The sequence below is a fragment of the Notothenia coriiceps genome, unplaced genomic scaffold (genome assembly GCF_000735185.1).
Source record: "Notothenia coriiceps isolate Sejong01 unplaced genomic scaffold, NC01 NC01_scaffold00037493, whole genome shotgun sequence".
Classification (NCBI taxonomy): Eukaryota; Metazoa; Chordata; class Actinopteri; order Perciformes; family Nototheniidae; genus Notothenia; species Notothenia coriiceps.
In genome coordinates, this window is record NW_011370194.1 from 306,946 (window position 1) to 321,247 (window position 14,302).

Sequence of the window (14,302 nt, forward strand, 5' to 3'; positions counted from 1 at the left end):
CGGCTACATTAGCAGCAACAATCATAACTCACCCAAATCTCTGACTGAACTGTTGGCAATGGTAAGAGTTGTTTTGTCCATATCATGTGAAATAAAACAGACTATATCTTTGTTTCTACTGCATTGATGTTAAAGGATTCATTCCCCCTTAAAATAACCTTTTGTATGTCATAACTCATCGAATGTTATATTGAATTCTTAAAGGTATTTTTCTCTACGCCTCCACACTGTACAAAGAAGCTCACAGCTGACCTTTTGCCAGAGGGCTAGTGTTAACCTGGCCCGTACTTTGTGAAAAACAAAACAATTTACATTCCAGTGACTACAAAGCCCTTTAATTTACACGTCATCTGGTTTAGTGAGTTACTTTGTGGAAGTTCACTGACCTGAAGCAAGCCATCAGCAGGCTGCAACATCAGGAAGAGATTGACGGGGTTCAGGTCAGACGAGTAGGTCTTGTGAGGAAAATCATTCAAACAAGAAGAGGAGGGGGGGGCTCCTGGTTGCGACAGAGAAGACCACTGCACACCAGGAGCGCTGCAAGATCAAGGCAGTGTCACAGCGGAGAAGGAAGGTATCATCAGCAGATCAATCACTTGGTCTGACCTTTGGAAATCCCTGCACAACTTCCTCATCAGATTAACCTACAACACGCTGTCCAACCAGGCGTCCAGCAAAGAGGGCAGAGCTGCAGGGCTCTTGGAATTACAAACCTTCAACAAACCCTGTTAGCAAGACAGAAAAACTGTCTCAAGGGCACCACAGCAGGTGGCGTAACCCGATAATGAAAAGGGAGGCCCAAACACTGGAAATATAGGCAAAAGGTAAAAAAACTAGAATGAAAAAGTAAAGAGTCACTTGGGACCCAGTTTAACTTTTTATATGTCTTCTTTAAATTGAGAACACAAACAACTCTCTTTAACAGAAAAGAAAATGTATCCATTTCCTCAGGACAGGAGGGAAGCTGCACCAACTCCTCAGGCAAAAGTAAGTTGACCTTTGCAGGGAGATCTCCCAAGAAGATCACCACATCCCTCCGCCCGGACATAGTGGTGGGGTCCTTGGCCACAAAGATTGTCTTCCCCATTGAGCTCATCCTCCCAGAGGAGGAGGAGGGAGAGGCTGCCCAAAGAAACTGAATCATTACTTAGAAATGGCAGCTGATTGCAAGCAGGCCGGCTGGAGGGTTGTCCCATATCCTGAAGATAACAGTAGCATGGTGTTATCCCTCCCACAGGTCAGTAGGTCAAGCACTGGGGTCAAAGGAGAAAATACTGATGAGTTGTTGTCCCTAAGAGACAATTCGTTTTGTGAAAGTGCAACCGACAGCAAAGCAACATTAGTATTATTAATCATTTGTGAATATTTTCTTCTCAGATGCTAGGGGGAAAAAAATACTTTTAAGTGAAGCTAACGTATTTTATTCTTGTCTCACTTGATGAGGGATAACATTCATTTATCCTTTTTATACAAGATGAAAGAAAACAACCTAATTTAATGTTTTTCATTGGACCCTGAAAAGTCAGTCTGTGCCTTTAAATCAGCAGGAGTAATATGACAACCGTGACTTGCCTGGAGTATAGTACATGGATCCCATGACAGCTGGGACAAAACACACATGTTATGTTTCAGCTGGATGAGATTGTTTGTTATCTAGGGATTCAATGCAGCAACTGGAGCAGTAAAAGCACATTCCATTTCAGCTTCTCAGTTCAAACACCTTTTTTGTAGGAAATTCAGGGCATGGAGGACAAAAGATTGTGGGATTAGTTTGATGAGTGCAAAAAAAACCGAGGCAATGGGGCAAAACATTTTCTAAAATTTAATATATAACAAAACAGATGTTACACATTACAATACCAAAGGAATGTCTTCGTTCTTGTAGACACATGTTATGTGTCCCAGTCTTTTCTGATGACAAGATGAAATATTTTCAGAGTAAAAACATTCATGTGTAACCAATCTCATGTCAGCATAACAAAAGAACATGTTGCTTCCTACAGCAGACAGTGAGTAAACTGTATAACTCCATTTTTATGACACATAACTTCTGGCTGTCAAGCAGTGACTGCACACAGACACATACACACTATATTGCACACACAACAATAATGTAAAAACAATGACGTTGTTGTTGCTTGACTGTTACACACCACAGCTGCTGCTTCTATTAAAGTAGAGGAACTATTAATTCTGTTATTTGGTCATAAAAGGGTTAGCAATCGGTGGCCCTTGTGCTGATTTAGGAGGATTAATACATCATGGACATGTGCTCTCCACTATTAGCACTGATGTAAAGTATAGCAACAATATACTGCAGAATATTACGTCATTCTGTAGAAAAACAAATAATGTATCTGCTCTTCAAGCTCAGTAGTCCCAGCTGACCCCTCCAGACAATGCTTGGAAATATAATATAAGTGAATAATGTGCCATGAGGACATTGTAAATCATTTGCAAGCACAACACCTCAGCTTTCTAGAAAGAAACAGTTGGACATTTTGGGAGTTTGCTTTGTTCTTTGCAGAGAGTTACAGCACTATCATGTCTGTGTGATAAATATATAACTAGAGCTGACATGTGATTATCTTTACTTGGCGCAAAGACTGGAAGACAACAGAAAGTCACTGCGTCCAAACAGAAATAGCTCAGCATGTTAAACTCTCCCCAAAAAAATCTGTCCTTTGTAAAGATTAACAAATAAATATGCAATGTCAATAAGTGAGCTTTCGAGTTGCCGTTATAGATTTTTCTCCCCGTTTCCTGTTCTTATACAAAGCTAAACTTATCAGCAGCTAGTTGTAGCTTCCTATTGAGTGTACAGGCATGAGAGTTGTATCTCAAAATTTCACAAAAAGTAGAAATATTTTCACTATGGAAAAAAGAACGCACGTTTTCTTTTGTCTGAAGGGATCAACAGATATGACATGAGGTTATGGTTTACAATGAGACAGCAGGACTGAAATACTGAGCCAGTCAGTGGCTTGACTAAATTGATGAAGCAGCTTTGTATGAAGTGAAACACTGAGCAGACATCAGTGTGTGAAGACTTTCAACATGAAATATTTACAACATGAAAGAGGCCAAACAGTTTGAATGTAAATATATAAATACAAATTGATAAAAACAAAAGATTAACAATACTAATCTGTTGATACTATTGATATTCAATGCCTGTCAGATAAAGCACACCATACACGCAAACACACCCAAACATACAGTACATTCCTACAAACATATTACAAGCAATACTTTTACACATTTACGGCTACTGTTTTGGCTTTACAAATGATATTTTTGTGAATTCAGTATCAGCTGTTTTTATAAGACTGCTTTCTAAGTGCTTTTAAATTGATCCATCCACGTTGATATTAGCCTGTCTTCAAGCTTCTCTACATGACTCAAGCAGATTTCTATACATAGGATCTTGTGTGTGGACTGATTATGATAAGAACAAATCAGTTGTAACACATGTTTATATTGCATTACAGTCATTCAGATTTAGAAACAGTGTTCAGGAAATGCTATTTTAGGTATTACATTTCAGATCTGTGGTGGGTTGTCTACAGCTACAGCAGAGTACTCAGTCTCAGACATGTTGGAAGCCTCGATGAGGCGAGCCAAGCCAGTCCTTGTGGAGTATTTAAAGATGAAGGCCTTCATGAGGTCATAGCGGTAGTTTCTGTTGATGAAGTTGTAGAGAATGGGGTTGAAACAGCAGTGGAACAAGGACAGGCACTGGGTGAGGTGTAAGGCCACATATATCACATTCTCCATTCCACAGGTCAGAGGCACCAGACCCATCTGAGACAGGGCATCAACGAGGAGGACGCCATGGTAGGGCCCCCAGCAGCCCAGAAACACCACTATGTACGCCAGGATCACCCTGCGGCTCACACGGCGCTCCTGCTCCACTGGGGAAGGCGATGAAGAAGAAGAGGAGCGGGAGAAAGCTCTGGCTAGCAGGGCATAAAACACTGCGATGACGGGGAAGGGGAGAGCGAAGCCCAGCAGGATGAAGCTCAGCTGCACCCCAACCATCCACTCCCTGTGGTTTACCTCCGGGTACACAGGCCTGCACAGCATGGTGTCCCCATGTGTTGACTTCACAGTGCTTAGGAAGTAGGTGTCAGGCAGGGAGGCAACCAAAGCCAAAAGCCACACTCCCACACACGTTGCGCGGCGTATTAGCTTCCTGCGCGCTCCCCCCTCGTTGTCTCCACTCTTCGTCAAGCTCAGGTAGCGGTCCACACTCATGCAGGCCAGGAAGAAGATGCTGCTGAAGAGGTTGACGGCGAAAAGTAGGTGTGTGAGTTTACACGCCAACTCCCCAAAGGGCCAGTGGCCGTGCTGAGCCAGAGAGCTCACCCACACGGGCAGGGTGGCGCACACGCACAGGTCTGCGACTGCCAGGTGGGCGATGTACATGTGTGTCTCATGGCGAGGCGTGGAGTCTCGTTGTGCACGGATGTTTACCCAGAGGACCAGAGCGTTGGCAGCCAGACCGACAACGAAGATAAACGTGTAGAGGACACACATGGAGTACAGCAGAGCGTTGCGGTTGAAAGCCGAGGCACAAACCATTGTATCCACACTGGATATGTTGCTGAAGGCTTCAGAGAAGTTGAGGTCCCCCAACGACTCCCACAGGTCCTCCATCTCACTGGTGCTCAGACTCATTTTTTCAGCGCAGGGAGAAGACCACAGACCACTGGGAGGTAACACACACCACCTCTGACTGGGATAGAACCTGTAAAAACAAGATAGCACCTCATCATTTCTTGTGGCAAAGAGTTATCTGGATAAGGATCCAACAACTACATGCATGCTGGTATCATATTTAAAAGCAATATTTGATTCATGAAGCATGGCTTGTTTTACCCATGTGGACTCAGACTGCATGAGCTAATAAAACAGAAAGCTACTTGTGGTATGCCACCAGATCCTGAAGAATCTTAATGCGGTTAACTTGTTAAAACAATGCTTTCATGAGTTAATGGAGGCTCTCTGTTGCCGCGTCACAAACTCTGTGATTGATGTGCAGTCAGGAGCATTACAATAAATGTTTATATTAGCTCGGCTAGCACAGAGTGCAGATTAGACATAAGGAAGTGGGATCGAGAAATCCAAACAGGGTGTATTTCCGGAACGTTCCGAGCATTCTGAGATAAGACTTGGGTCAGGGTGGGAAATCTGATGTCAATTTAAAATGTGTTTTCTTTTAACATGCTTGTTATAGTAAAACACAAACAAGAGAAAAACATGTTTCTCTTCTGCTCTTGAGGGAGAGGGTGAGAGGGGAGCTGTCACCACCCAGATGATCAAAGAAGGGGCTGCTCATAACCTCAATACGTCATTTTACATCTGAAACTTATAACACAGCCACACATGCACACAATTTTAACTATAGGGTGCAAGAATGCTATGAGTAAGGGGAATGAAGCAATATGCCAGATCACAGAGGTGGTAGTCTGGAGCAGAAAGGCATTCCAATAATCTGGCATCTGATGCTTTTGAGCCTAAAGGGCCACTGAAGCCATGCATGGCCTGCACTCCCAATTTCCTTTGCTGTGATGTCTTGCTTAGGTGCCCTAAATGATGGCATGCCACAGTGTGATAGATCAGAGGTGATAGGTAATAGATCAAAACCAGAGCACGAGTGGCTTAACCCCGCTGTTGCCCCTCACTGACTTGTACGCCCACAGAGTGAATTGTGTGCAGTGATCAGCAGGAGGCTTGACGCCTGCAAAATGGTCCAACCAAGGTTAAAACGAGGGTCACCGACCACTGGGTGACACAGCACGCCGGAAAATAGTGAAATGTGACCCCGTCAGACATCTGTCTGTGAAGGAGACTTGTGCTGTACACTAATCGGTTAAAAAGTCACAGAGGATGATGAAAGAGTAAGGCAAAGTGAAAAAAGGATAAACAAGGACACCTGGAACATATTTAGATGTGCAGCTGTCTAGTGTGTGTGATGTCTGGCTTTGTAAGCTGTTATCTATTTTTCCAATTTGTATTCCTTTTTTTTCTTATAATTATTATTTGACAGCTACAATTACAGTTACTTCAAGTTTGCAGCTTTACTGTAAGTATCTGGTTATACATTTAAGAACATGTGGTTGCATCAATGTGATGTTTGCAGATATGTGTTTCATGGGATTTCAGTTGGCTGAAATATAAAATCACACTATAATAGAAGATGTATTACGTTTTCTTTGAATTCATCTTCTTGATACAACACGTTGAATGCAGGATCCTGCCTTGTTTTTTTTATCATCTAATACCTAAATAAGGTAATGTATCGTCCACCACCGCCTGTAAATAAACCTTCTTTTTTTTAAATCAGAAAACCTATCTTTCATTTTACTTTTAATTATTTCAAGACAGTGGAAAGTGCTATTCATTGTAACAGGGTGATTTTCTATACTGAGATAATCCCTCACAATGGTCTCTGTCTAATTCCCTCATATTATATGGAAAATACCTGGAGGTGCCAGGTAGCCCCACAGGCTTCAAGCTAATTAACCTCTTAACACCCAAACCAACAGATAACAGAGACATAAGATGTAGCCCATCTCTCCCTCTCCCTCTCTCTCCCATTTTCTCCCTCTCTCTCTTTCTGTTTCTACCCTTTTCACCTCGCAAGCATCCAGTTACAAATGAGCTGAAAACGTCTTTTGTTACTCAATACACACACAATAAAAGCGATTGAAGGCCATTGTCATGCTAATTACCTCGACACTAAGGTTGCAGGTGCATCGAGTGTGTTAGAAGTTTCTCCTGTCAGTCTCTATCTACAGGCTAAGGTTTGTTATAAAGACCTTTTAATACATGACATCAGGTTTCTTTATAAAGTAAAAGGGTAGCCTTGTGCGTCATTGCGCACAAATAGCGAATCCAGCGATAGAGCCCAGACTGCTGACGGCAAACACATACAATGTCATTGTTGTCATTGGTGATTTGTATCAGCTGGGAACAAACTTCTCTTATCAGTCAGTTTGGTATACAGTAGCTTCACTGCGTGCTTGGACTGGGAGGCAAACAAACAGTGTGAAGGCACGCTGGGAAGATAGAGAATTTTAAAAAAGCACAAAAGATAATATTTTACTCCTATAAGAAGTTTATGTTTCGGTAGCAATAGGCCTACTCAGCATATGTTTTTTTATCCCGGTTTGGTATCTGTATTTTAAAAAAACAATACACTTTTAAATACTAATTACGTTATCTTTGTTTATAAAGATGATCAGCGTGGAAATAACTACATTACGTTGTGCAGTTTAGGCTTTTGACAATAACACAGCATTGAATCCTATATTCTTCATGCATCTACATACTGACTATCGCAGGTATCGAGCATCTCTGGGATCAGTAAATTGTTGGAAAGCCGAGAAACTAGCCCTCCACCCCTCATTAAATCATACAAGCAGCTTACCTGTCTTTGCTTTCTGCTTCCTCGCTGAAGTCTTCTCTTTAAAAGAACAGATGTATGTTTTTCGGTGCTGAAGAACACTTTAACTCCACTCCGGTTAACTTGTGTGCGCCACTCTCCGCTCCTTGAGTGAATCTGAGCCTATTCCTTGTTCTGCACTTGCTGATACTCTGCAGAGCTACGCCTCCGAGGCTGGTCCTAACAACGCTTTCACATGGCATCGCCCGGGGCGTTCAATAAACAGGCCGGAGAGTTTCGGCTAAGGAAAGAAGAACACGTTGAAGTTCCGGTTTACGACGCTTGATGTATAATATATTATACAATATTTCCACATTGATGAACATCGTGTGTGTTTTTTTTGCTGCATCTAGGTTTTATATGGCATGCAGGTTTATACATGTCCATAATTTTACATGCACAGCAGTGCAATTATATTATATGCTATTATCAAAGCATCACCCAAAGCATGCAAGGAATTAACATTTTAGTGACTATTATGCTAGAAGGCATTAAATAATAATGCAAATACATATATTGTGTATAGAATTAAAAACGAATTAAGAAATAGAAAATAAAAGCCCTAAGCCTGTTTAGATGCTTTGTTTTACTGGCTGTTGCTGGTTGCTATAGTGTTATGGTTATAAATAAATAATTAAATCTAGCTATAAACTTTATGTTGCCAAAAGTTTAAATATGGCATTCGGGTCTGAAATCAGTAGGCGGAGACGCTTCCCATTCACTTTGAAGGGCGTGACGTCAGGCTTTGCCAAAGTGCATTGTGGTTCCGTCGCTTTGCCTCCGTTGCTCGCTTCAAAAGTTGAGAAAAGTTAAACTTTTCAAGCTTCGACGGAAGCGTCAGCCAATCAAATCATATGCCAGTAAGCGCTACCCAATCAAACCACGTGCTTGTGTGTCCGGGGCGGGAGATTAATGTGATTGATTGTTGGTTGCACGCCAGACACGCCCACCGGCAAACTTCAACGCGACGCTGCCGTGTGGACGTACCGTAAGAAAGAAAAAAACATGTATGACATATTGTGCAAACTTAAGAAAAATCTAATTGTTAAATGATTTAGTGACCAACCTTTCATTCACAATAGGACAAATGTAGAAGGAACACTATGCACAATACACATTAACCACATGAAACCATATTACAAGGGCAATTCCTCGAGCCTCGCCCCAGACACCCAAATATGAAACCAGAGAGTCAGACAGTCAGTTAACCACATCTTCCACCCAAAACCAACAAACGGGTTAAACCCATCACCAAGTACCAAAGGGCCAACTGAAAACACCCTCCGAATAACGAACCACTCCAAAAACCTTATTCCTGTTTCAACCTAAAAAAAAAGTTATTAATGTGATGCTTATCTTGAAACTGTGAACAACAACATCAGCTGCAGACCTCTTGTTGTTTCATTGTTGTTTGAGCCTTATTCAGTCTCATTTCAGGCACATCCTCTGGAAGCAGCACAAAGCATGGGGACTCATGTGTTTACTGTAAGCTGTTGAATACTCACCTGCAACTCTGGTGGCCTCACAGCTGCTCCCACCAGAGCCATTAACCTCAAGTTCAACCCAAAGACGCAGTCACAAAAAGAAGGAAGAAACTATGGAATTTGTAATAGTATACACATTAATCATGTTTGAAATGTGAAATCATGATAATATACTGTGATAGAACTCAAAACTGAACACGATTATTTTGATGTCACGTCCAATGATTTAAGTATTTGACTTAACATGGTACAATATGTCCAGCATGTATTTTTAGGAAAAATATATTGTTGATGCACAGGTCACCCCAGTGACGTTTATTATTACTATATGCCCTTTATTCAGTGATGAGATGCAGCTAGCAGGGCTACACTGACCTCATTAAAGAGCAAAGGAGTGAAGTCAGTTTCAATGAGGCTTTAAAGAGAGCTCCCACTACGCACGCATACCCATTGTCCTCCGTATCAGGAGCATCGACGGGGATTTGTAAGCATTTCTGATAAGCATCCGTAGCTCTGCAGACTGCTGCCAACCTCTGTTCTGCAGTCCTCATTCACAGGGAGGCCGGACTGGGAACAGCAGGGTTGTGTGTGTGTGGGTGGGTGTATGTGTGTAGTGGGAAAAGGCCATCCAGCTAACATACACCTTCTGCAAGAAACATTGTCTGTGTAACAATTGGATGAAAAAGGATTACTTAATATAAACTGTGTGAGCCATCCAATAGCCATGTAACAAACTTAAATACAATAACACCAAACAAAGGGATTATACATGAGGGAAAAATGTGTGAAAGTTAAGTGAAATCAAATTCAAAGTAGATTTTCTCTGCACTTCTAAAGAAAATTCACTTGAATTTGCTTTTTATTTCTTTTAGTAAATATTATATCACATACCTTATTTACTTAACCACCAGAGAACTTGTTTAAGAGCCACACAACTGTGGTTTAAAACAATACCAGTTAACTGCCATGGCTGTCATGCATGTATATCCTAGAAGTAAGAGGCAGCTGTTTTCAGTTTTTAAAAAGGCCCTGATAAACCCACTGTATGGTACTTGCCAAACACCAAACGACAGATGGACAAAGTTAGCGCATGGCTAAAGAGCCAGATATATCACAAAGGTTGGTGGTTACCAGACAGATCTATAAAAGAATGAAGCTGGACTCATCACGTGGCTCGAAAAACAAACCCAAACTAATGCTATTGTTAGCTCAGTTGGCTGAATGTATAGGCAACTGTTTGCTTAGAAGTTCACCTCATAAATGTGAAAGGTCACTATTGAGCTGAAAACTTGTTTACCAAAGTGACCAAAAAGCCATGGTCTGTCCAGGCTCCACACACAGCTATATGTTTGCATCAAAATGTTTCTGCTCAAATCACATCCAGCAGTTTATTTGTCCACTTGTCAAACAGTGTAGGTCCTTTCAAAGAGGCCTAGTTCATGGCAAACTTTTTCACACACAAGATAAACAGAGTGATCAACAGATAAGGATATGGAAAAGCGTTGGCGACTGCATAAGGGAAACAGGGTGATGATGACGTTACAGAATAAGGAGGGGGGATGGGCGCATGTGAGAAAAGTTGAGAAAAACAGAGGAAGAACGTTTGAGAGTTATTCCTAATGACCATTGCCATTTCTATTGTACTCTAGCCCTGCGTCACGGTGGGGGGTCTCACAGACACAATCTATTTTCGTGCAAATCTCCATTCAGAGGGTCCCCCTCAAACTCATTCTCAATCACATCTTTATCATCAACAGCCGTCCCTCCCGCTCTGAGGCTCCCTCTCCCTCACATTCCTCCTCATCCCCTGCTCTTCTAACCTCACTCATCTTATATTTAATCACTTATTCATTTACAATTATCTTTAAAGGAGAATTAAGGGCCTGTGTGAGTGAAGCTGAAAGCAGTGCTCACAGTGGATGAAGCTTGTGAAGTGAGTGTGTGAACACGTAGGAGCAATGGACAAAAGGTTGGCAGCTATTTGTTCATGTGGGCTTTGTCTACAGATTTCAAGCAAGTGTTTTTTTTTCTAATGCTGATGTTCTGCTAGTTTGTGATGAGGTGATCTTTTGTGTTTCCCAGGGATATATTCATGCAGGTGCCTGTTTGGCTAAAAGAGCGTGTCCCTGTCAGGGAATGCAGCAACTAAGGCATTCCTCACATTGACAGAGCATCTCTCACACCAGCCCCTCGAATGTCAGTGAAACCTGAGAACTGCTCAAATGTCAAACGTGCAAAAAAGAAGTGGGAAAATACTAAGAGGCTTTGTGTTGAACAGGAATGTCAAAACAATTATTTCTCAAACTAGATTGTTTTGGCCGCTTGGGGACAGCATAAGCAAGATGTACAAAATCATTTTTTAAATCGATTTAGTGAGCTTTGGTACACTTCCAGCAGCCACAGAGCAACATTAGCATTCATTTGGAGTTGGTTTTCTAGCCATCTGGCGTCAAATATTTACTCTCCTTTTAGTTTTGCATTGTTTGCTCTACCAACTGCTGTACGAATATACAACTGTGTAGCTGCCAACTGCTGCACAAAGTTCATCAGTTAGATGCTAACTGTCTGTCTGCCATTTGGTGCTCGGTAGGTAGCATAATGCTTTTCAGAGATCTGCAAAACCTTTGTATTGCAATGATCCTTTGTTATTAAACACAATGAAGACGAGTCATGGATGTATTATAAGAACTGGATACCAGACTCAAAGATGATTAGCATTGCTCACCTAGCACAGAGGCCAAATAGTGTTGTAGCTTCTGGGTTTAGGTCCTAGTTACGTGGACCACTGAATATACACAGCAGTGTTTCTCTCCTGGCCTCACCTGCAAGTTCCTGCTCGGGCCAATAAACTTTACATTGTTGTTACATCACAGATTTTAAGATTGCTTTTCTCGGCTCAAGGAACGTTTCACAAATACTAAACCTCCATGGAGGAGTTTTGGGCTGCAATGGGATTTCTTTGTTGCAATGAACTGGAGCTTAATGCTAACATGCTCACAATTATAATGTTAGCTTGTTGATGTAAGGCAGGTATACAGTTAACCATGTCCACTGATGGTAGAACTTGATAAAGAGTCAGGCTATCACAATGTCCTCTGGGCAACACGAATGTTTGTCAATAAAGATCAAAAAAGTCGACCTCAAACTTAGTGGGATCAGCAAAGTAAGTAGGCTACATTGTTTGTAGAGATGTCTCATCAATCTTTGTCCTGCCTGTGGCTCAGAGAAATCACTTCAGCTGTCAAGATATTTCACAGGTAACCACAACTGTCAACCTCAAGGTGGTACTGGAGAAAAAGTTAGCGTATTAACAAGTTCAGTAGGATTCATTATATGGAAACTTTGAAACCCTTGAAATCCAACAAATGTCATAGCATTTTAAGAAGCCCAGACTACAATTGGTGGAAGGACATACACTGACATCCCTGAAGCTATGGCCTAAAAAGGCTGTTAATGGATCTTTATAATCTTGCCTTTTACATAGTCTTTCTCTGGGGGCTTTGTTAACCTATTTTTTTATTTATTCCTTCCTTTCTCTTTCTCTTTCTTTGACTTCTCTGAATCCGTTATTGAATTCATGCTTGGCTGTCGACCATGACCGGCTGTGGCTCATACAGTCCATTGACTATGTCTATCATCTCTGCACGCAGCAGTTACTCGCTCACAGGTTCCTGTTCACTCCCACTCGTCCTGCTTACAAATACACACCATGTTCATTAGTATGACCCAGGTCATTGGGACCATGCAGAAGATGGATAAATGCTGAAGAAATGTCTTGCTCCAGGGGACAGTCAGTGTCCACTATGGATTAGTAAATGACATAATCTGTCCACAGGCTGCACGACAAGGTGTCTGTCTCAGGTGTTCCCTTGGGGCTGTAGCTCTAATCTAGTAATCCTATCCTGACAGTCCTGATGTATGCTTCACAAGACAGTCTTTCCATGCCGCTGACATGGAGTTCACAGATAAGGTGGCTAACTTTCACCACTATTGTCCTGTCACGCTATACGTATGAAAAATGGACCATCAGCACTGCTGGAATGCGCTAGTGTTTTGGAGGAATAGCTTCACGGGCAACAATACCTTTAGGTGTTGCCTTGCTAGCCGATGGCTGTTCAGAGAAAGCCTTCACAGGGATCAAGTTCATGGTTTGAATCGCGTTTGAAAAATGTTTTGCATCAGCAGTAAACAGGCCGTTTTAACATAGACAAAGTGACGTTCAATTTGCAAACATAAATGTCAAGTTTTGTAAGAGCGTGAGTACTGAGGGAAAACCAAACACGGCAGCCTTTATTGGATATAAACACGACTCTACTGCACTCAAACAGTATGATGGAATAAACAATTTAGATAAACATGCTTACAGAATGAAGCCTGTCTCGACTTAATGGAAACATATCTAAATGTTGATAGCTGTAGATATCATGTCCTTTAAAAATGACCCTGCGGCACAAAATGATCAAAATCACTAGAGCAACATGCGATGGAAAATGACCTCAAGCCATTTTGATCTGTCCCAGGTTGTTTCCATTCATTGGTCTCCACACAAATCGCATGCACACAAGTGAAGACGGCACTGCAGGGGGATTACGGCCAGGATGTGGAAAACCAGGCAGCATCCGGAGCTGAGCGTCATGCACGCCTAGAGCTTCACGTGAGCACTCCCATTCATCTAGTCTTTCCTTACAGTGTCATTTGTAACCCTGAGCTGCATTGTCATCTCTTAATCACAGACAAAAACACATGAGGCTATTTGTAGTCATTCATTGTTTATGCTGATGGTGTGACAGTGGGAAAAATATTGCAGGGAGATGCATGAAACAAAATCCAAAAGAAGACTGAACCAGAGATATTTCCCCCCATCTCTCTGTGGTGCAGATAGTAGAGATCTGCTTTTCATTACAATATTGAAAAAGGATTTAGCAGGGGAGCATAATGGCTGACTTCAGTCTTAACCCAGTCACTCTGATGCCCCAAACCACCAAGAGCCTTCCCTGAAACCTCCCAGCTACACTCAAGCCTCGGCTCGTAAATAGGAAACAGCTTTGCTGCCTCACGTCAGCTTCCCAGTAAGAGGCACTTCATACATCAGAGCTTGAATGGAGGCCAATAGCGTCATGTCCATCCATTCATCAAAACCATGGTGGCAGGTCTTCCGTGTAAGCAGAGGCGCGGGAAGGTATTTTGAGTGGGGGTGCTGAGGTGCTGGACTCCAGTGAACACTATTACGGGCACTATAGAGCACGCACAAAAAAACACCCCACACGCAAACACACAGTAAACCCGCGACTGTTACAATGAAGGCTCGATAATCAGCTCACGGCATACAGGACTGTCTCAGAAAATTAGAATATTGTGATAAAGTTCT

General features: G+C 42.1%; 1 protein-coding gene across 1 annotated transcript; it reads right to left on the bottom strand.

Annotated features, from left to right (window-relative positions):
* Positions 1 to 1,816: 1,816 nt before the first annotated feature.
* ackr3a (atypical chemokine receptor 3a) lies at positions 1,817 to 7,594 on the bottom strand. The gene is made up of 2 exons (XM_010797160.1): positions 7,436 to 7,594; positions 1,817 to 4,750 (listed from the first exon to the last, which is right to left on the bottom strand). The coding sequence occupies exon 2, from the start codon at positions 4,678 to 4,680 to the stop codon at positions 3,544 to 3,546; it is 1,137 nt and encodes a 378-aa protein (XP_010795462.1). The 5' UTR covers positions 4,681 to 4,750; positions 7,436 to 7,594; the 3' UTR covers positions 1,817 to 3,543.
* Positions 7,595 to 14,302: the final 6,708 nt, after the last annotated feature.

Bases quoted from the DNA above. Each gene is read 5' to 3' on its own strand.
- ackr3a (XM_010797160.1), bottom strand. From the start codon at position 4,680: ATGAGTCTGAGCACCAGTGAGATGGAGGACCTGTGGGAGTCGTTGGGG.